The 23,400-nt window shown below is 41.8% G+C and overlaps 1 protein-coding gene across 22 annotated transcripts in view; it reads right to left on the bottom strand.

Moving 5' to 3' along the window:
• The window catches only part of ABI3BP (ABI family member 3 binding protein), a 311,874-nt gene that overhangs the window by 149,150 nt on the left and 139,324 nt on the right, over positions 1 to 23,400 (bottom strand). For 21 of the 22 annotated variants that reach the window (XM_075118479.1, XM_075118481.1, XM_075118468.1 and 18 more), the window contains 5 exons: positions 16,666 to 16,730; positions 8,713 to 8,764; positions 2,903 to 2,974; positions 2,055 to 2,150; positions 1,578 to 1,655 (listed from right to left, as the gene is read on the bottom strand). In XM_075118479.1, coding sequence (XP_074974580.1) covers positions 1,578 to 1,655; positions 2,055 to 2,150; positions 2,903 to 2,974; positions 8,713 to 8,764; positions 16,666 to 16,730 — 363 coding nt within the window. The remainder of the gene's footprint in view (positions 1 to 1,577; positions 1,656 to 2,054; positions 2,151 to 2,902; positions 2,975 to 8,712; positions 8,765 to 16,665; positions 16,731 to 23,400) is intronic. The other variant, XM_075118483.1, reaches the window with a different exon arrangement.

Below are 23,400 nucleotides of genomic sequence, written 5' to 3'. Positions count from 1 at the left end.
ACAACAAGACTATACACTAACTACATTAAATCTAAGCAAAATCTTCTTCAAACAATTACTTTTCTAAACTTCTCATTCATTTCAATGCTTCTGTCTTACCTCTTTTGTAGCTCAGGTCCACACTAATGAAGTCAATGGGAGTTTTGCAACTGACTTTAATGGGAGAATAATCAGGCCCCTCTTCAGTTATAAAAATAGACCAGAAAACGTCAAAGAGGTACAATTTTATTGTAATGCTGTGGGATTCTTAGAGTCAAATCCATACACAATAAAATGAAATTATATTCCCCATTATTTAACACTAGAGACACAATCCTGCCAAAGCTCTATCCTGTGGGAGTGTACATACAAATGCTAAATTTCAGAGTAGCAGCCGTGTTAGTCTGTATTCGCAAAAAGAAAAGGAATACTTGTGGTACCTTAGAGACTAACCAATTTATTTGAGCATACGTTTTCGTGAGCTACAGCTCACATCATCGGATGCATTCAGTGGAAGATACAGCGAGGAGATTTATATACATACAGAACATGAAAAAATGGGTGTTATCATACACACTGTAAGGAGAGTGATCACTTAAGATGAGCTATTACCAGCAGGAGAGTGGTGGGGGGGGGGAGAAAACCTTTTGTAGTGATAATCACGGTGGGCCATTTCCCGCAGTTAACAAGAACATCTGAGGAACAGTGGGGGGAGGGAGGGAAATAAACATGGGGAAATAGTTTTACTTTGTGTAATGACCCATCCACTCCCAGTCTCTATTCAAGCCAAAGTTAATTGTATCCAGTTTGCAAATTAATTCCAATTCAGCAGTCTCTCGTTGGAGTCTGTTTTTGAAATTTTTTTGTTGAAATATTGCGACTTTTAGGTCTGTAATCGAGTGACCAGAGAGATTGAAGTGTTCTCCGATACTAGGTGAGAGCATTAATGTAGTGCACAGTACCCTCTTTGGAAATATCAGCTCTGACATGCTCTCAACTAGTGTCACCCTTGAGCAGCACAAATCCTAAAACTGCTAATGAGTTCATATATACTGTCTCAGACATGTAGGAAGAAAGACATGATTTAATTAAGCTGCAACTTTATTAACTTCTCATCTGGGAACTATCTGGCAATAACCCATACAGTGCAGGTCAGGATTCCTTCCTTAATCATTTCCAACTGGTGGAGGATAGCCAGTAACCTTTCTCTACCTCATAGCTGGTCCCCAGCCCTTTACTGGGACCCCAGAACCCTCCCTTCATATGAGAGTTAGGGAGCTGGAGAACCTAGGGAAAGCAGATTCTCTCCTCACTGTACCAGACATTAGGAGCCCCAATCCACTCCCAGTTTTTAGGGGAAGCTTTCCCCTAAATCCACTTCCAATTCTGGTTTATCGGTGAACTGGACCCCCTCTGGAACAAGTATATGTACTGGATACCTGCCACCTGTTAAACTGCAACACTGAACTGTATCTCCTCACCAATCCACCAGGTCCCCACTGTGGGGAAGACAAAAAAAACCCCAATCCACCGAAACTGGCAGTGAGGAAAAGGTGTAACACATCATTTATAAAAACCTAAAACAGATCTATAATTACCTGGGAAGGACCGTGGGGAGATTTCTTGCACTTCTGGTGTTTTGGATTCCTCAGGCCATGTTTGGGTTTCATTTGTAACTAAAAAGGCAGAAGTTAGACTGTAAATACCAGAGATACATCTGCGCTGCCTCTGTTTACATTTATCTCTATTCCTGCTGTAGTTTGCCCAAGCAATCCAAAATGAACAAACACGTGAAATCAAATACCTTAGGGAACTGCTGAACTTGCCTTCACCACACACCCAATAACACATGACTAGTTCTCTGAAACCTGCATTGTTTTTAAAATGTCTTTTCTTAGTATTTGGTGTTCAGAACCTTGCAAGATTGGACACCTACTTACCCACTTAACTGAACAAATGCCCCGAACAAAATAAAAAAGGAGGCTTAGCTTGAATGTACATTCTCACACCAAAATACATTTCTTCTGATGATGCTCACCAACTTCATTAACTTAATACAGGAGATGTGTACTTACCCAGTTTTTTCTTTGGTGTTTCAGATATGCCCAGTGTCTCAGGTTTAGGGAGTTTCTGTTGTGGTGTTTCATTGAGACCTGGAATGATAAGGTGCACTACACATAAAGATAAGTGAGCCATTCATTCAAAACATGGTGAGCTGTAATCTGCCTTCAGAGATGTCCATGCAATACCCTCTGAGCCACTGAGAACTAAGCATTAGTAGTATTACACTGGGGATAAATTTGTCTCCAGATATTTTAAGCAGAGTGGTTCCCAATCTTTTCAGACAAGAGTACCCATTTATTATAGTAAGTTGGTACCATCTAGTGCCTGCTACCTGTGTGCTCTAACCTGATACACAATTACCCAAGCTCTACATCAGGCCAGACAACTGACGGGAATGAAGGAAGCTGTGATGCACTGGGGCTTAGTACAGGTCTCAGTAATACAGTGGAGTGGGGAAACTTAGTATACCATTCACAAAAGCCTGAAGTATCAGTACAGGTATATGTGCCAGTGGTTGGAAACCTGTGACCTAATGCACACCTGGAGGGAGCCGAACATATGTTCACTTAACACCTCAAGATTCTCTCTGCAAAATCACTTCTCTCCCATCTCCTGCAATATGAAAGAACTGTTTTTGATAAAACAGTGGCAATAAGTCCTTTAAAATATTCTGACCACGGCATAGTCAATTTTATACTTCAGGTGCATCCTTCCCTTTACCGCAATTATTGTTAAGATATAATAAAAAAAAATAAGAACGAGCCTCAAGAAAGTAAGAACTAGAAAGGACAGGAAATGTAAAAAGGATTTACACAGATCTTTATCTATTGGCCAGAGAAGTAAGGAATGTCTTAGTCACCTAGTATTGCTCCTGCCAGGGAAGGCCTGTCCGTGGTTTTAGGCAGCATCCGACGTGTGACATTTTGAATTACTGTGGAAACAGCAACAGTGCATTATCAGAGAAATTTACAAAACTTTTAAGCCAGGAAACGAAAAACACACACACAAGAGGACTTTAAACATTCTGAAAGCCTCTTTATTCAGTTTTAGTAGCTCTGAGATATCAGCTTCATATTTTCTTACATTATCTCAAACCTATCTAAGGGTTTGCAAGTTGTCTCTTTTCTAAACCACCCCGAACTGCAAATCTTTCCCATACACTCAGTGTCAATTGTCATGCCATCAACATTAGATTGATTTTCTTTGGGAAAATTATGCTCTATACCAGGGGTTCTCAACCTTTTTCTTTCTGAGCCATGCCCCGCCAACAGGCTATAAAAAAATCCATGGCCAGCATTAGGGGTAGCAAGCAGAGCAATTGCTCGGGGCTCCATGCCACAGGGGGCCCTGTGATGCTAAGCTGCTCAGGCTTCAGCTTCAGCCCCGCACGGTGGGGCTTTGGCTTTCTGCCTTGGGCTCCAGTGAGTCTAACACTGGCTTTGCTTGACAGACCTCCTGAAAACTGTTCGCGCCCCTCCCCCCAGGGGCTCCAGACCCCAGGTAGAGAACCACTGCTGTATACTCAAGATATCACAGGACCAGTTTCAAGAACTGCAGAACTCAGGGCTAATGAGATTTAGGGGAGCTTAAAAAATCCCTAGAAAATGTCTGCTATTTAATGAGACACTGCAATATTAAACGATATGTCTGGCCAGGAGACCACTACTATTTGTGTGCTCCCACTCACCTCCTATCACCCCTACCATTCATGTGATCCTGAAGATACACTGGAACATGTCTAGTAAATGTTAGGAGTGGCAGTATTTTTAACAGGTAGAGCTGGGTGAATAATTCATAATTAATAATTTGAGACATTTCACTGTTTTTACTAGTTTTTTCTGTGAATAGTTCTTAATCTGTATCTCATTTGCTAGCAGTTTCTTGCAAGTATTCAATTTTCTAAGTTCTAGTTGCTTTAATTAGACAATGCAGGTTTCATTGTATGTTTCTTTCACATGGCTGGATAAGGATAATTCTAAGAATCAGGTTTTTGGTTCAAATACTCAATTACAAATTCAAAATTTGCTTGCTGCAATATTTGCTTAACATTTATTGTTACCACAAATATTCTTTGCAGTATCCCCATGCACTAGAATATTAATGGAAAAGGGATTTGAACACAGCCAAAGTGAATTTAAACAAAACATTCAAATTAATATTTAGGGGTTTGTAGCATTTGATTAGCAATGGTAATAGATATTTTTAACTCAGCATGAAAACAAGCATTTATAGGAACAAAATAAAAAATGCCACACGGGAATAATGTTCTTTGTAATCCTATATCCTGTCTGACAGTAGCCAGTATCACATGCTTCAGAGGAAGGTATAAATTCACACAATAGATATTCATACCATAGCATGTTTATGTGGGAAACTTTGTTCTTTACCTTGGATTCATTGATTGGTTTATACCCTGAAGAACTAGGTCTGATATCCCTATTTTATCTTGACTGTTGTAACGGAATATTATGCTTTTACTATACAAACATCTAATCCTTTTTAATCCCTCTTCTTATGCTTCATGTTGGGTGCATCATAAATACTAATTAATATGGAACTTTCCATATGAATTATTTACTTTAAAGGTTAAAAGTGGCATAACAGCATACAAGCATCTTCTACGAAAAGCATATGAAATATCTGCAGTTAAAATAGCCTAAATAAACTGTGTCAGTAAAGACTGATCTTGTGCTTCAGGACATAAACCTCTGTTTGCACTGGCCAGCAGTTGAGGAGCATGCATGCTGCACACACCTCGTTATGAGAGTGTCAGCAGGTGTGGTTCATCTGTATGCTTGGGAGAACTTTAAAAAGGTACACCATGCACCATCATTATTATTTATTATTTGGAGTACCATAGTGCCTAGGAGCCTAAGTTATGGACCAGGACCCCAGTGTACTAGGGGCTGTACAAACACAAAACAAACAGACCCAAAGAGCTTACAATCTAAGAGTATGTCTACACTGATGGTGGCATGTGGAGTACAGACATTGAATGCACAGCTAGTTCGGGTATAAACAGCACAGTCGATGGTGAGGCATGGCTTAGACAAGTGCCCTAAATGCCTGAATCACCAGGGTACGTACCCTACATAGGCTCTCTACAGGCCCAAGCAGTGCCTCCCACTACAGTGTCTGCTGCCAGAGCCTTTCCACTCTGCTGGAGCCTTTCCCTGCTGCAGCAAAAGGCTCCAGCAAAGAGGAAAAACTCTGGCAATGGGGAGGCAGGGGGAAAAGGCTCTGGCAGTGTATAGTTGCCAGAGCCATTACACGCTCCCTCCCTGCTGCTAAAGCCTTTCACTGAGGCTTGTAGCTACACACATTAGCGACAAGTGGGAATGAAGCCTGCCTTTTACTGTGGGTGTGTGGCTACATGCGTAGTGCTTGTACTCTAAACGCCACCGTATGTTTAGACATAGGCTATGTAACAATGCATCCTGGAGCATGCTTGCTTACAAACCACGTAAGAATGTGTTACTGAGCTTCCACTAGGGCAGTACAATTCCACAGCATCCCAAACTCGAGCCAGTGTCTAACCGACAAGTTTGAACCCAGAGCAAGGACTTCACGTAATAAGTAAAATAAAGGGCTAAATCCTGACCACATGACATGCATATGTATTCTAGTAATCTGAATGCAGGAATGGGAGCCAAAAACTACTATGCTCTAAACTTGGTTCTCGTACTGACTTGCATCTGTGGTCTTGGGCTTAAATTTCTCTCTCTGCTTAAATTTCACCCATCTGTAAAATGAGGACAATACTACTAATTTATCTCTTAAAATGACTGATAGGATTCATCAGTTAATGGGCCCAATCCAGCATTCCTATCACACTCAAAACTTCCACTGAGCTTAAATATGATAGGAACATAGGATGAGGCTCTATGTTTATGAAGTGTTCTGAAAATGAAAAGGGCCAAATGTCTTATGGCTCGTATGTCAAAATAAATCTGAGATTTTTACTTAGTTCATGTGTTGCCCTCTTTATATATTGGTGTGTTTAACATTTCTCTGACTTGGGGAGCTCCTGGCTTAAATGCAAAGACAATCATTTTCAGAACATATTAAATAAGCTCCTGTATTTCTGTTTCTATGGAAATTTGCATTTTCAAATTTTGAAGGGCTGGTCCCTTAAAGATGTTTTTCACATGCTTCAAATCCCAATGTATGGCGAGCATGTTGGTTTAAGTCTATTCACATATGGTACTAATTAAATAAATCACACCTGCTCCACAGTCTACTCTATTTTATGGACATGTGGAATTTGTATTTCTCTGAAATAAAAAAGTGACATTTTTTAAACATCTGGAAAACAAGTGCAAGAAGCCATCTCTGAAAACAACTTCTTCTCCAGGAATACATAGTGGAATTATAAAATATTTGGAAGAAGTCATTTGGAACATATTTATTTTTCTAAATCCTTCTCAACTTAGAAATCATACAGGTAAAGTTAAATATTTGTACTTATAAAAAACTAAATTTAACAAGAAATATTATTTCACATTTGTCATAGGCACACCCTATAGGGGGTTTACTAATCTATAAAAGCCCAGATACCAAAAGCTTCCCAGAGGAGCGGAGACACACTGACATAGTGATGAAGACTCATCACGTTGGAACATTTCAAAATCCCTGCAGGTGACACCACTGAAAAGATAGCACAAAACTTTCTATGTAAATGCTCCATGTTAGGATTTCTCACAAGTCAGCTCCAGACCCACAAACTTCCCAGGACATCAAGTTATATGAGATTTTTAATCACAGAAAGCCTTATATAACCTAGGACCACTGCATAACAAAAATGGGGTTTCCAATTTTAAACACCACTATTTCAAGGTTACAGAAATAAAATCAACTATGCAATGATCATGTTTTGTAAAAATACAACTAAGGAGGGGGAAAAATCTCTTCCTCGTTTTTTCTCGAAATGCAGCTGTGCAACCTTAACATTTTCTTGGTAAATACATTTCCAGAGGCCAATATTTCCTCTCTTCCACTTGGACTGTAGCTGGCTGTTGTTTATCAGTTTCTGCTGAGACTCTTCACTGAAGTCCAGATGGAAGATAGCACTACCCATACCCAGATATGCTTTCATTTGCTACTTTCATTTCTTTCCTAAAAGCCTTCCCTCTACCTTTATTTTGGTCTAAAGTACACTGAAAACATATGCGTTTTTAAAAAAAGTTTCTAAACATCCTCTGCCCTGCAGCTGGATGTTAAAAATATTTGTTGAGTTTTCCCCAACTCGTTCTTAAATTTTAGGGAATGTCTTTACTCATCTAAAACTACTAAAGAAGAACTCTGCCTGTTTCCCCACACACACTGCTCAGAAAAAGCTAACATCTGGGCTAATAACTTTTGTGTTTAGTGAATTGCTTGTTGAAGAAAAATTCTGAAAATTGTCATAATTTGCGCTTGTATGTGAATACTAAGCTAGGGCTGGATAAAGTCAAGCTTCTTCATAACAGTAGAAACATACTATCAACATTGACTCAACCTTGGTTATTTCTTCTATGGCTCTATATCTGTAACATTGCCCTTCTAAGCCTCCAGCAGTGTACAGGGCAGAGAATATGGATGAGTGTGTATGACACACTGATTGTGGATTTTACTACAGGACTATGCAAGAAAACAGAACACAAGAGGCATGCAAATTTTTCTGTGATCCACACTGACAACACATTAGGGGCCTCAAGGCTGCATCTAACTTGTAGAGTGTCGCCTACAATGTGCAGAGACTACAGGCTCTAGCATGCAATGCTCATATTTAACTAACTAAAGGCTATTTAGATGAAAATGGGGCGTTGATTGCTGGAACCTGCTGTCTCCAAGGGCTAGAACTCTAGATTCTGTATGAGGGAGGCTGCAGATCACATTTTAGAACATCATGGTCTGCAGTTGGATTCATGTTATCTGCCTGAGTACACTATATACACAGTAGCAAAGAGTAGTCACATTGGCATGGATGCCAGGAGGGAACGGGCTTTGCAATTTGAGCAGAGCACACAGAATATATCTAGCTCAACAAATTCTGCACCGTAAGATTTAAAGTAACATTCAGAAAAGTAAAGCCTTAGCAATATCTAATTTTCAAAACACACAGAAGATGCCTATATAAAGGAAGGAAAGAAAGCTCTGAAGGAGGGCAGCAAATGGAGAAAACCAAAGACTAGGTACTGAGGGATGGAACACAATTTGAAGCTTATGCAGAACTGATCAGTGCATGATTCTGTATTGTAAATATCTCACTGTGTAGTACAAATTTAACTCAAGTCACAGATTGCTTCTTTTCATACCTGGCAGCTAGGGGATGCAAGGCAGAGAGAATGACAAATCTGGATACTTTTATAAATATGGCTCAGATGGTAACCTTAGAGACAGACACTAGCAGAAACTAGAATTGGTAGCCATTCAGCAAATGATTCAATGAAGTAGTTGTGTATGATGCAACAAAATAACACAGTTCAAAAATGAAGAGGGAACCCAGTTTAACTACTTTAACTATAATTTTGATTGTGAAATTCCATTGATTTTGGTTAGAAGGAAAGTTTCACTAGACCCTGCATATATTAATTACAGTAAATGTATTGTTTTTTCATTCATTTTCTACTTTTTTTGTGCGATATCTGTGTTCAAGGGGGAACAAAACATGAAAAAACCACAAGTTACCTTGTTTGATTCTTGTAATAGGGACAAGTTTTGTAGCATCTCGTAGTATGAGCTATAAAGAGAAAAAATAAATAAGCATTAGGATCTGTGCCATAATAGTAATTGAATTTTTCTTTGTAATGAAAATATAAGGCTTCAATCCAGTGCCTCATTTGTCCCAAGTTAACAATGGATATGGCTCCAGCCCCAATCACTGAAGGTTACATTTCATTTTTGTTGGCGAGAACTGTTATAAAGCATTTTGATCCCTTTCATTTGGCTACAGCCAGTTGTTTTGCTCCATTAGTACAGAAAACCTTACTGCTAAGGAATCCTCTAACCTTGGTTCTCTTTGAGAACAATCTCTCCAGCTTGTACTGTGGACCACTAAAGAACCGGAGAAACCTTGACAATGAAACTGTGCAAAGTAATAACAATGAAACCTCCAAAACAACAACAATCACCCAATTGTGTATTTTGATACTAACTTTCAACTCAGATCAAGGTTATTGAAAATGTCACAAACCATTCTCATAAACCAGGACTATTTTATGTTTTTTAAATCCAGATCAGATGCTCACTTCTCATCTAAAGTAAAGTATGGATGTAAAAGGCATTTGATGTGGGTTAGCATCTGTGGGATTTATCAGTGGCATCACCTTAATTTCAACAACTGATTTCTCAGGGTGATAACAGGCCAGTAACAAGGGGGCTCCAAATTGAAAGGAATTTATATGCTTTTTATATTTGTATTGCAAATATTTTTGCCTTACACTGGTCTTTGATCCAGAAAGGTTTCCATCCACATACTAATCCTTTACAGACTTTTGAGCAGCATGGAAATAAGCATCTTGAGCACGTGAATTGGCCCTGCATTTCTCAGAATGGAGAAAATAGCAGATCTCTATGACATAAGTAAGCCCTGACCGTCCTTTGGCTCATGCAGGTACGGGAGCCAACATTTCAATAGTACAATGACTGGAAAGGGACCAGGCAGAAGTACTGCCAGATATATACGTATACTAACTGTAGCTATAAAATATAATCCTCTTTCAGCGAAGTCTGAGTTTAAAGGAGGAATAGAACTCAATATACAAATACCTCTTTTGGCTAAGCATATAGCATATAAAGTCCTGCTTCTAGATGAGTGGGGATCAGTCAATGCTACTGGTTTATTCTGTATTTCATAATGTCACTCATTTAATCTATTTCATACAAAAGCATATTTAGGTAAAAAATAATAAAATACTATGCATTTTTTTAATTGTTTCATCTGAGTCAAATTTTTATGAGACCATTTGAGATCTCCTTGTGGATCACATTTTTCTTCTCTGGATTTTTGATCAATCTTTGCTGTCAAGTTCAGGCCATCAAAACATTATTTAAAAATAAACTGTACTGCACTGTACAGAAAACAAATCTAATTAAACAGATTGCAGTTTTATCTGCTGATTTTAATTACAGAAATATATCGTACGTTCTTTCCCTTTAAAAACACAAAACAGTTTTTTTAAAAACCACAACTGAGCAGCTTCCTGACTGAACAATATCACGAAAAAATACTGCTAGTAGGGGTAGTAGTAAATATGTATATTTTTGTATAGTTTAGTATATACAGTATGGTATAGCATCTTACCTACTGCAAATGTTTTCAAGTATTTTTCTTTGGCGCAAATCATGTTTGGGAATAGTTCAGTTTGTGCAGTGGATACAGGGCCAGACTCACCTAGCATTTATGCATTTTTTTCCTGTTTAAGCTGATGGAAACCTCAGTTTGTGGATAAATCCATGCGGGGACAAGGCTGCAGCGGAACAGTGTGGCTGCAACTTCGCCTATATGCCAGGGAAGAAAGAATCCCCCAAAATGGGTAGAGCTGGTTGGAAATGGGCTGTGGCCACAGCTACTGATGCCCTGGATCTTAAGATGCAGGAGGTAGACCAGAATAAGCTGCAGAGAAGCCCCCTTGGGGGACGAACATCTTTGCTGCAATCCAGCAGGTGACCCGTTTCCACTTAACCAGGTAGGTCACTCTGGTGGAGGGCTTCCTACTTCCCAACAGGATGCGCTGAACCTCAGCCGAGCACTGCTTCTCCTGCACGTTTAGCCACACAGCAGCCAGGCCATCAGATGTAATACTGCCAGGTTGGGATGCAGAAGACTGCCGTGGCACTCGGCCAACAGGTCCGACCTGAGCGGTAGCTGGAACGGGCTTGCCGCCGAGAGATCCAGCAGAGTGCTGAACCAGTGTTGGTGCGGCCATGCCAGTGCTATGAGGATGACTCTCGCCCTCTCCTGTTTGATCTTTGTGAGAACCCGGGGTAGCAACGGCATTGGAGGGAAGGCGTAGATCAAAGCTTCCAACCACGGGAGCAGAAAGTCGTCTGACAGGGATCCTCTGCCCATGCCCCTGATTGAGCAGAAGACGTGGCATTTCCTGTTCTGCCGAGATGCGAACAGGTCCACACGGGGAGTTCCCCACTTGTGGAAGATGGAACTGACCACCTCCAGATGAAGGGACCACTTGTGGAGAGATGAGAATGTCCTGCTGAGGTGATCCACCAAAGTCTTCTTGGTCCCTGGAAGGTGAGCAGCTACGAGATGGATGTTGTGCTGCAGACCAAAGTCCCAAAGCCAGAGGGCTTCCTGGCAGAGGGCAGATGACCTGGCTCTGCCCTGCCTCTTGATATAGAAGACCATAGCCATGGTGTCTGTTAGGACCTGAACCATCCTGTCTTGAATATGAGGCAGAAATGCTTGGCAGGCTAGTCGAACCGCCCTGAGTTCCCTGACATTGATATGCAGCGAGTGATCATGACTGGACCAAAGAGTTTGAGTGCAGAGAGTGCCCAGGTGGGCTTGCCTGCCCAGGTCTGAGGTGTTGGAGACAAGGGTCACTGACGAAGTCAGAGCCACAAAGGGAACTCCTTCCAACACCGACTTGGGATCCTGACCACCTGGTCCATGTTGTGCCAGTTGGGGACATAGACCAAAGCCAGTCATGCCTGAAGGGGTCTGAGGCACAGTCGTGCGCGCCGGACCACGTAAATACATGCTGCCATGTGGCCCAACAGTCACAGGCACGTGTGGGTGGTGGTCAGCGAGTGGGCCCCCGCGATGAATTTTGCCATGGCCTGGAATCAAGACTCAGGGAGGAAGGCCCTGGCCTGAGGGGAGTTGAGGATTGCTCCAATTAATGCTATGCATCGTATTGGGATTAAGGTTGACTTTTTCTCGTTTATTATCAACCCTAGGTCTCGACAGGTGGAACATACGAGGTCGAGATGCCTCCACACCTGATCCGGGGACTGGCCCTTATCAACCTGTCATCACGGTACGTGTATATTTGGACTCCCCAACGCCGCAGTTAAGCGGGCACTGGCACTGTACGCTTTGTGAACATTCTGGGGCCGACAAGAGACCAAAGGGCATCGGCCCAACATGAAGCGAAGGAAGTGCTGGTGCCCTGGCAAGATGGAAATACGGAAGTATGTGTCCTTTAAATTGAGGGCAGCGTACCAGTCTCCCGGATCCAGGGAGGGAATGATGGAGGCTAGGGAGACCATGCGAAACTTCAACTGAAGTCAGAGGTGGGATATTTCCCAGGGAATGCCTTACTGCTAAATGATGAACGAGCACTCAGTTGAGCCCTCAAGGGTTAACCCATTGTTGTTAATGTAGCCTCACACTCTACAAGGCAGCATGAATGGAGGGAGGGGAGACAGCATGGCAGATAGAGAGAGAGAGAGAGAGATGAGCATTGCCCCTTTAAGTATGCTGACCCCACTCTAAGTACACTGCCCTTTTAAGTAGATCAGCAAGCTGAGACAGAAGCTGAGGCCAGGAAGCTCCCTACATCCTGAGCCCTGTTGTGTCCCCCTCCTGCTCTATGGAAATGGGGTAAGCAGGGTGCAGGAGCAGGAAGACACCCTGACGTTAGACCCCCTCTTCCCCCCTTCTACCCCCGCACAGCAAGCAGGAGGCTCCGGGGAGCAGCTCCAAGGCAGAGGGCAGGAGCAGCATATGGCAGTGGGGGGAGGAACAGCTGAACTGCCGGCAATTGATAGCCTGCTGGGCGGCTGCCGTACAGGGAACTTAGGGGAACGGGGAGCTGATGGGGGGCTGCCGGTCCACCATGGTTCCATGCCCCCACCAGCTAGCTCCAACGGGCTGCTCTTTCTGCAAGCAGTGGACAAAGCAGGCGGCTGCCAAACCACATTAAAAGGGAGCGTTGTGCAACTTTAAACGAGCATGTTCTCTAATTGATCAGCAATGAAACAACGTTAATCGGGACGACTTTAAGTGAGGAGTTACTGTACTAAAAAGTGGCCTGGGACCACCATTCTCATTTTAGACTGGCCACCAAACAGCTATCACACGGTAACAACTATGATTCAATACCAACCTGGGGTGGATTCAAGGAGAAGTCTACATCATGGTCTTTACTGAGGAACTCAAAAGATTTGTTTTGCTTAATGCTCAATATTTTCCCATCACTAGTGAGCAAGGTTTACCACCAGCACCATTGCTATCAACGTCTGGTCTTTCAGATGCTCACTTGCTAAAGTATCTCTAAAGCTGCTAGTTGCATAACTTTGGGCTCCATCTGACAATGCCTGCCATAATGAATTCTCTCCCTCTTTCTCTCTGAACCTAGGATAGCAAACCTTTATTTTGAGTTGACAAATATTGATGTACCTTTTCCCTCAGGCATTTTTAAAGGCATTTTTTCACCACAGTATTTAAGTGCCAAAGTGATACCTACTATTTGTATAGAGCTTTACATTATCAAACCACTTTATAAACATTAACTAAATGATGCTCACACCTGTGAGTAAGGCAAATATTATTCTCATTTTCTAGACTGAGAAAATAAAACAGAGAGCTTAGGCACTCAGATACTACAGTGATGGAAGCATTTAAAATAATGTTGATAGATAAGAAATAAATAGAAGTGACTAGCTCAAGGTGATACAAAAAGTTCGTGATGCAGCCACTGTCAAAAGAGAGGTCTCTTGATTTGTAGTCATATACCTAATGCACCTCTCATCTATTTTTGTCCCAGGTATAAAAGAGTTTATATAGCAGTAAAGCTTTTAGCAGCTGCTGTTTACTTATTTCTGATGCTCCTATCTCCCAAAGCCACATAAAGTTAACATATATTTTAAAATGGGAGATATTAGGACATTATTGTTTTCCCTATGGCAGCACTGGATTCAATCCGACTGGACAAGCCTTAAGAAAACAGTCATGTTTTTCTTTGCAGATAAATAAGTGATTGACGCTAAAAGCCTTTCCCTGTTGGACAGAGAATCTAGAGGGAACTTCACCTTGCAGCCTGACATTATATAACTGCTGGATTTTAATCAGCTAAAAGAGGAAGTTATTCTTCTACAGTGTTTCTCCTCTCTCCTCTAGCCCCCACCACATTCCCTGCCCCTTGTTTATGAAGGGGACTGTCCCTAGGATAGTTATTTACTTTCTTCCTTATAACTGCTCCTCATCACCCAGCCCCAAAATTTAGCCAAACTTGCTCGGTCAACCTGCCAAAAGAAACAAAAACTGTTTTGTTGCAATGTTGTTGAAAAGGCAGAAGAATAACTATACATAATGAAAAGGTGGCTATACATGAAATGCAGCAATAAAGACTTTCAAAGGCACTCATTACAGAGAAAAATCAGAACCACTCCAAAAATGAGACTATTGCCTCCGAACAAAATACAAACAACTTTTGGCCTAACTCATTACCAATCTGGCTTTGTAGAAATTGTGTGGTTGCATCATTAAAACATACCCCACCTAACGATTTGTGTGACTGGTTCTCTGCTGTGGAAACTGAAGTAACAATGTAAATGTGGGAGTGATGTAATTGATAGCTGATCACCATCCTTGTTTTGTTTTGTACCACTGGGCTGGGAATGATGGTGTGTGCACATCAGTACTGAATATTTTCATTACAAATCAGTAGCATGTCTCACAGCAGAGTGACCAATATCTAAGCCCCAGGAAGCTGACAAAAAGAAGACTCATTGGCTCCATTTCTCCCCTATGCTCAGGAAGCACAAAACATCTGGAAAGCCAGCTTACTCAGCTATCTCAATATTCCCCTTGCATAAGGTGAATCCCTAGGTGGCCCAGAGCCAACATGATGTGCCCAAGATCTAAGAGTAGAGGGTTTGGTCAGAGTTTACTTTCACTCTGTTTATCCCCAGAAGCTGGAATGACTCAACTGGGCCATGGGCTGCCAGGTATTACTTTAGAATAGTCTTGAGACTAGGGGACTCACCATGCTCAGCTTGGGTAATGTTGAGGTGGTCCGCCCTGCAACACACCACCCTGAGCTGCACCAGGGGCAGCTCTGACACATTCAAAGATCTGGCCTATTAGCTTTAAATTAGTGTCCCAAAACTTATACTCCAGTGATTCCAGGCATCCTCATAATGCAAGCTGTTATAGTTAGAATGCCTGCTTTCCTAAATGCATGGCCTAACTCTTCCTCCAAGGAGGAAAGGGAATGATTATGTAAGGAGATAACTCCTGAAGGATTTACTGGTCACACGGTAAATGGACAACATGTACTTGCAAACTACCCACTAGCTACCACCGTATGGTTTTATATCAGAGAATGACAACACAAGGTATCTGAAGTTACATACAAAAACAATTTAGGACCTATAACCTCTTCTGATAAAAACATAGATTACAGAGACAGAAGAGACATGTGAGGTTAAGCCCTACGGATTATTCTCTACCGTATTCAATCAGGTGTTCTATACAGTGTTTTGTTAAACGAGTGAAGTAATGGGATCTTCTGCCATTTTTTTGGGGGGGGGGCTATTATTGTATTGTCTAATATGTTTTCATTGATAGGATACTTTTTTGGTCCATAGAATAACGATTGCTAAGTGTGACATTCCCTGCAGAGTTATAAAGAAAAACTCCATTAACAGTATTTGTAAAATAGGGGTACCACAGAATGTCATAGAAGACAGGGTATTGTTCAACAGTCTTGAGATGCAATGCTTACTTGACACTGTTTTAAAGATACTAAAGCAGATTTAACTACAAATTTCCCTCTTTCTGTTTTGTGCCTCCTTTGCATTTGTGTCTCAGACACGTCATTTTTTAAAAAAAAATCTGTTTATATGCATATCTATGAACATGTGACATCCACATTTGCGGGCTGCTTTCACGAAGGCCAAATAAAAGATATATGGAAAAATACTAAATATTGATTTTGATTCAAATGAAAATTCTGCAAACACACGAGCAGAACAATTTTAACTCCCCTATCTAGCCATCTGTAAAGATATTAGGGATTTCCTAATTATCTAAATGAGAAAGCTATGAGTCCTTCCCTGCCACTCTGATCCTGTAACCATTACACACAAGCAACTTCCCACGTGAGAAGTCATATTGAATTATATGGGACAACTTACGTGAATATATGCTTGGAAGATCAGGCTATAAAACTCTAAGCCCCTTACAATATTTATAGAACGCACAGAGGGACAGATAGGCTCAATATCATATCAAAGGATACTCAAAAGAAGGCCCTGCACAACCCATCACAAAACAAATCCTTCCATACGTGCCTCAATTACACCTCCATCACCACATGAGAAGTGCAAGAAAATGTAGGTAGGCCTTGCAGCTCAGCAAACTCAAGCACTGTTGGACCAAGGGGGAAGCAAATTCCAAAGTCGAGAACTCACATACTGAAACTATCAGTTCTGTCCCTTTTAAATCAGGGGGCTGTAAACCTTTGCAGTCAATGCACACATAAAAACATGTATTTAAATACAGTATTTGAATTTTAGGTATCAAATTTTGATTAAGAGGCTTTAATGATTTTCCAATATTACAATCCTGCTGCCACATTCTCCTCATCCCATATACAGCACCTAAGGGAGAAGAAAAATCTGACATTACAAAACATAAGGCTACATTGAGAATACTATATTCTTTTTGCATACCTGTGTTTGGATATTAGGTTTGACCTTGTAGGTATTCTGGAGCTGACCATTTTCTTTGTTTTTATCTGATTTAACAGGAAAGAAATAAACACACAGAACTATTATTCACATTCTTCAAGACAACGCAAAATAATAATCTAGGTTTTTTCCAGAATATTTTTCAATGGCTATGAAGGTAGCGAGAATTGTGCCTTCTGTCAACCTGCCGTAGCTTATTTCACTCTTTCCTCAACTGTTTTAAAATTCATCTTGAACTCCTCTTCTTCCCATATTATTAATGAGGAAAACAAGGTATTCTTGTAATTATACCTGACTGGGTGTATGTACAGGAAGAGTGGAAGGACGGAAAAGGTCTGGGTGAGCTGTTGGAATTTGCTATCATTAAGTATTTTAAATATTATTTATTGGTTGCTGGCTGACACTGTTCTGCTACCGTATATACAGAGAAGAAACAATCCCTTTTCCTTAGGATCTCAGGGCCAGATTTTTAATGGTATTTAGGCACCTACTGGGATTTTCAAAAGCATCTAGATGATTAAATCCCATTGAAATCAGTGAGTGTTAGGCACGTAGATACTTTTAATAATCTCGGTAGGCAGGTATATTCCTTTAAAAATTTGGCCGTTAGGATCCAGGTCCCCATTCCTCCAGACAGTAACTACTGCCCAAACCTTCAGTCCCATGTATAGTCCCTTTGATGCTAATGAGCCTACACTGAGAATAAAGTTACATGGGATAATGTGTGTGATCAGTATTGGACCCCAAAGAAACAAACAATAGAAAACAATTTCAAACATGCAAAGCAATATAAATTAGGCCTGATCCTCAGAGAGATGCTGAGTTGAACAGTGTAACACTGTTGCAAAAAACCCATCATTCTGGGATGTATTAGCAGGAGTGTTGTAAGCAAGACACGAGAATTCATTTTTCTGCTCTACTCTGAGCTGATTAGGTCTCAGCTGGCATATTGTGTCCAGTTCTGGGTGCTACATTTCAGAAAAGATGCGGACAAATTGGAGAAAGTCCAAAAGAGAACAACAAAAATGATTAAAGGTCTAGAAAACATGACCTATGAGGGAAGATTGAAAAAACTAGGTTTGTTTAGTCTGGCAAAGAGAAGACAGAGGGGACATGATAACAGATTTAAAGTATATAAAGGGTTTTACAAGGAGAAGGGAGAAGAATTGTTCTCCTTAACCTCTGAGGATAAGACAAGAATCAATGGGCTTAAATTGCAGCAAGGGTGGTTTTGATTGGACATTAGGAAAAGCTTCCTGTCAGGGTGGTCAAGCAGTGGAATAAATTGCCAAGGGAGGCTGTGGAATCTCAGTCATTGGAGATTTTTAAGAGCAGGTTAGACAAACACGAGCGTCAGGGATGATCTAGATCAGTGGTTTTCAAACTTTTTGTATTGGTGACCCCTTTCACACAGTAAGACTCTGAATGTGACACCCCTTATAAATTAAAAATGGGGTGGGGGTAATTTAATGGGAGGTCAGGGTTGTCAGCCCCATGGAGCTCACAACTCATGACCCCCATATACCCACCATCTGACCCACTGAGGGGGTCACAACCCCCAGTTTGAGAACCCCTGGTCTAGATAATACTTAGTCCTGCTACGAGTGCAGGGGACTGGACTAGATGACCTCCCAAGGTCCATTCTAGTCCTATGTTTCTTTAACTCAAGGTTAATCTAAGTGCTCAGCACCTCTCAGGGTAAGGCCCATTTTTGCCTCGGGCTTTGATTCTGCATTACTGAAGTCAATGGAAGTTTTGCCATTGACGGCAATGGACACAGAACATGGCAGTAATAATTTGAATTCACATCTGTTTATGTATTCTCCAGTAAGGACAGAAAGAATTTATACAAAAGATCCAGTGTACTACTTAGTTTGAGGTTTACTGCGATGTTTTTCTGTGCATACGCAGGCCAGTAGAGGCCACAGGGCAGTTGGTGTGAAGAAGAGGTTACTCATCTTGAGCAGTCACGAGAGTTCTTCAAGGTGAGGGCTCCTATGGGTGTTCTACTTCAGCTGCACAGGCGCACCATGCGCCTTCCATCAGAAATGTGCCAGTAGCATTGCCCCGCCGGCTCGCACATGCACGCTATGCAATCTCTTGCTCCATATTGTGGCTATATAGAGCTGTATGAGCAAGCTTCCCTCAGGGCCTTCTCTACCACAAAGTCCTGCAAAGGAAACTCAGAAGCATAGGCGCTGACTTTTGGTTTTGCTGTGGGTGCCCCACACTGGTTCCACCCCCTTCCCTGAGGCCCTGCCCCCACTCCACCCCCAGAGCCCACCCAGCTCCACCCCCTCCCCAATACTCCCTCCCCTGAGCGCCTCCCACCTGCTGCTCATTCCTTTCTGTCCCCTCCTGCCTTAAGGGCAGTAAGGGGGGAGGTGGCAGAGAGGAGAGAGTGGTGGGGTAGCCCTGCTCAACAGTGAATGTGGGGGGCAGCCCTTCTCAACAGCTGATGGAGCTGCAGGGCCAGCTGCTAAATAGCTGATTGGCAGCCAGCCCCAGGGCTGCTAAGCACCCCCAATTTTTTCTCTATGGGTCTTTGAACCTCTGAGCACCCATGGAGTTAGCACCTATGCTCAGAAGCAGAGGGGAAGGAGAGCTCTTCAAATTTGAGAGACTGGGACATCCTTGAGTAACGTCATAGAAGTAGACTGAAATCTTGCAGAATGGTCTAACAGTGTATAGCGAGGCTGAATGTTGACAGACTCATAACACTAGATAATACACTCAGAAATCCACCCAAAGAATCTTTTGGGAGAGATTGTGGATCCTTTGGATCTGTCTGTAAATTGAAACAAACAGTTGGGGAGACTTGCTGAATCGTTTGGTTGTGTTCAAATAGAAGATTAATGCCCTTCTGACACTGAAGGCATCGAAGACCGCTTCCTGCCTAGTCTGATGTGGTTTCAGGGGGAAAAAATGTAAGATGACTGGTCTGATTAATATGAAATTCAGAAGACACTTAAGGCTGAAATTTAGGATGTGGTCATAACAAGACTTTTTCCTTGAAAAACATTGTAAAGGAGTTGATCTGCTATTAAAACCCCCAGTTCTCCTACCCTTTGGGGCAAAGTGATGGCTATCAAGAAAGCTGTTTTCATGGATAGGTGTAGCAACAAACATGTAGCCGAAGGCAATTAAGGATGAAGTTCAAGAACCATATAGGGGTAGGTTCCCTAATCTGTGGGGAAAGATTCATTTGTCCTTTGAGGAACCTTGACATTTTGGGTGAGCAAAAATTGAAAAAACCTTCCATAGATGAGTAAAAGGCTGCTATTGCAGCCAAAGGAATCTTGAAGGAATTCATAACAAGACCTGATCTTTTAAATTCAATCAGGTATTCCAGGACAGTGGAAACAGGAGAGAGAACAGGAGAAACTTGTTGACAGGTACACCAATGGTGAAACCTCTTCCCCTTCTGAAGGTAAGTACGTTGTGTACATGCTTTCCTGCTATAGAATACCTGTTGAACAGGAAATCTCTATTCCCGAGAACCATCTAAGAACTACCTGGAATCACAGAATTTCTAGTTTGAGATGACCGGCATTGGGGCAACAGACAGCACCTGATAAGAAGAATCAGTGGTGGACGGGAAGTGAGTTGAATCTGGTAAGGATACTAAATCTGTTTCAACCAAGCTCGTGCAAATAAAATTACCTTGTCCTTGTCCTGCTTGATCTTGTTCAGTACCTTCAAGAACAATGGTGTTGGGCCCTTGACCCATGAAATAAGGAAGGCCTCTCCTAGTAATTGAGGCTAGAATTCCCCTCTTAAACAATATTTTTCACCTTTTGTTGATAGCAGTGGCAAAGAGATCCATTTCTGGAACCCCCCCCAGGTTAGAAATATGCTGTTGAAGACTCGTGAGGCCAACTCCCATTCGTAATTCTGGGAGAAGTGCCCACTGACGTCATCGTCTGTGGCTTTCTGTTTACCCAGGAGGTAAGAAGATGAGATGACTATTTGGTTGGCTCTGCTCCAATTCCAGAGTTTGAATGTTTCAGCACAAGCAACGGAGAGTGCGCTCTGCCCTGACAATTAATGTAGAACATGCAGGCTGTATTGTCACGGTCATGACCGTGACAGATTTGGCTCTGATCAGTGGAAGGAAATGAGTGCAAGCATTCCTGACTGCTCTCAATTCTAGAAGGTTGATGTGAAGAAGATGCTCTTGGGAAGACATTTGCTCTAGATGGTGTTTGACCCTAGATGTGCTCCCCATCCAAAGAAGGATGCATCTGATGTTACAACAATGGTAGGAGGAGATTGAATGAAAGGGACTCCCTCACAGACTTTGGAGGGGTCCTTCCACCAATAATCCAGAACCTGATAGAGAACAGACAACTGCTTGTCTAGACTGTGTGTTCAGTATATAAACTGTCCTGAGCCATCCCTAGAAGCACACAAGATGTAACCTTGCACATTGGGTTACAAAGGTACAAGATGATGTATGTCCTAATAGTTAGAGACAATTTCTCGCCGAGATTTGAGGACTTACCTGAACTATTGAAACCTGCTTTTTTAGGTTCGCAAATCTGTCTATAGGCAAGTAAGCCCTGGCTATCACACCATTGAGAAAAGCTCCTATGAAATCTATCCATTGTCCTGGGGTCAAAGTGGACTTTTCAAGATGGAGACAACAGTCTAAACTGTCAAACAGAGATCTTGTTATTGACAATAAAACATCTTGGTAAGGTTGGTCCTGAGTAACCAAACATTGAGGTAAGGGAAGACAATAATCCCCAGTCAATGTAAGTGGGCAGCTATGACCACTATAACCTTTAAGAATACCCTTGGGCAGAGGAGAAGCTGAATGGGAGCACATGGTACTGTGATCATGGCTGACTGTAAAAAGAAGAAACCTGTTGTCAAAAGGTGAACTGAGACATGAAAATACATGCCCTAAAGGTTAAGAGTTAGATACTGAAAATTTGTTTGCAAGGAAGGAATTATACATGCAACTGTTACCATCCTGAATTTCTGTGGTTTCACGTAGTTGTTTAGATACCTGAGATCTAATATTGGTTTCCATCCCCAATTCTTATTGAGGACCGCAAAGTATTTTGAATAGAAATCCTTTCCCCTGTGCTGGACTGGAACTTATTATATGGCCCCTCAGCACAGAAGAGAGGTGACTTCCTGTCTCAGCAACTGATTACAAGATGGATCCTTGAAAAAGGGGATAGAAGGAGAGAAGGGATGATATAGATGTTATGACCTCCAAAACCAAATTTGTCAGATGTTATTTTCTCCCATGCACGTTGGAAATGGGAAAGACAGTACCAAAAGTGGGGGAGGAGAGCAGGATAGTGTAGCTGTAGATTCCTGTAGAGTAGATGATCAAACCATCAAAACTAGTGTTTGGAAGAAACGGATGGCTGGGATGAGGTAACTATTGCAGTTGATAGCCTCTTCTTCTAGTACCTACGACTCCTAGGAGGTTGGTTCAGAGGGTCCAAGGAAATTAGAGAAATGAAGATCTTTGAGGTGTCTGAGACCTACTAAATTTTCTTTTATTTGCACATATATAAATCCCAAGGGATCTAAGTGTGGCCCTCAAAGTGCTTAAAGACTGGGGATACTGGCATACCCAAGAAGAGTCAAGATCCAGAATAACCCCTTAGGCAGGAAAATAAAAATGGGTGGGGGGGAACTAATAACATTCCCCTAAATTAAATACTACAACTAAACTAAGCTAAGAAAAACTAAGAAAAGACCCTTACATTTAACTATGTGTAAGTGAACCAGGCACACTTGATGCTCTTTCTCAGCCTGAAAGCAGCTGAGAAGGAACTGAGGGCGTTTTGCCCACACCGCTCTATGCATCCCAAGGGGTACAAGAATGTGTAAAGTGCATGTGAGGGACAAACAGGTACTGCTACTGAAAATCTCTGATCAAAGGCTCATGGGCACCTGAAGTGGAGCACCCATAGGGACACTACTCAAAGTACACTTATGCTAATTACTAAACTAATTTGAAACTCGCACTTGAAATTTCTATACAAACTGACCAATCCACTGACTAGAGGTTCCCCACACACACCAGCATACCAGGGCCTGATCCTGCAAGATGCTGTGGGCCTCCTAATTAGTGCTGAGCACTCAACTCCCACTGATATCAAGCTCTTCAAGTTTGCAGGCAGCATGGTCTAGCATATAGGGCACTTGACCAGGAGTCAGAAGACCTAGTTTCTAGTCTCAGCTAGACCTCCTGGATGGCCCTGAAAAAGTCACTTCCTATTTCTATGCCTCTGTTTCCCCTACCACTTTTTCTCAGGTTTGTCTATTTAGAATGGAAGGCATTTGTGACAGGGACATTCTGTATTTGTATAGACTCTTGAACAATGGGGACCCAATCTCAACTGGAGCCTCAAGGGGTTACTGTAATACATATACAAATAATGTACATTCTAGTACTAGGGGTCACTGAGATATCTATTCACAAAAGACCTGATAAAGAACCAAAATGTTCATTCAGTGCCTCATAAAATGTGTTATCTCCAGGAATTAAAAAAAAATGTACATGCAATTTTGTTTCTCTTTACTGAGGTTGTATTCCCAGGTGACACATGCCCCATTTTCATTAATAACTCCATGACCAGTCTCATGGTCCAAACGTTTCTCCAGAGATTGTACTTCTGTTGGACACTATATGCATAGTATTTGTTTTTTGTCCCTCCACCCCCAAGCAACATGGAATTTCAAATTCCA

The sequence above is a fragment of the Caretta caretta genome, chromosome 1 (genome assembly GCF_965140235.1).
Source record: "Caretta caretta isolate rCarCar2 chromosome 1, rCarCar1.hap1, whole genome shotgun sequence".
Taxonomy (NCBI): Eukaryota; Metazoa; Chordata; order Testudines; family Cheloniidae; genus Caretta; species Caretta caretta.
Note: the sequence above shows the minus strand (reverse complement) of the source record. Positions and strands in the feature narration are given on the sequence as shown.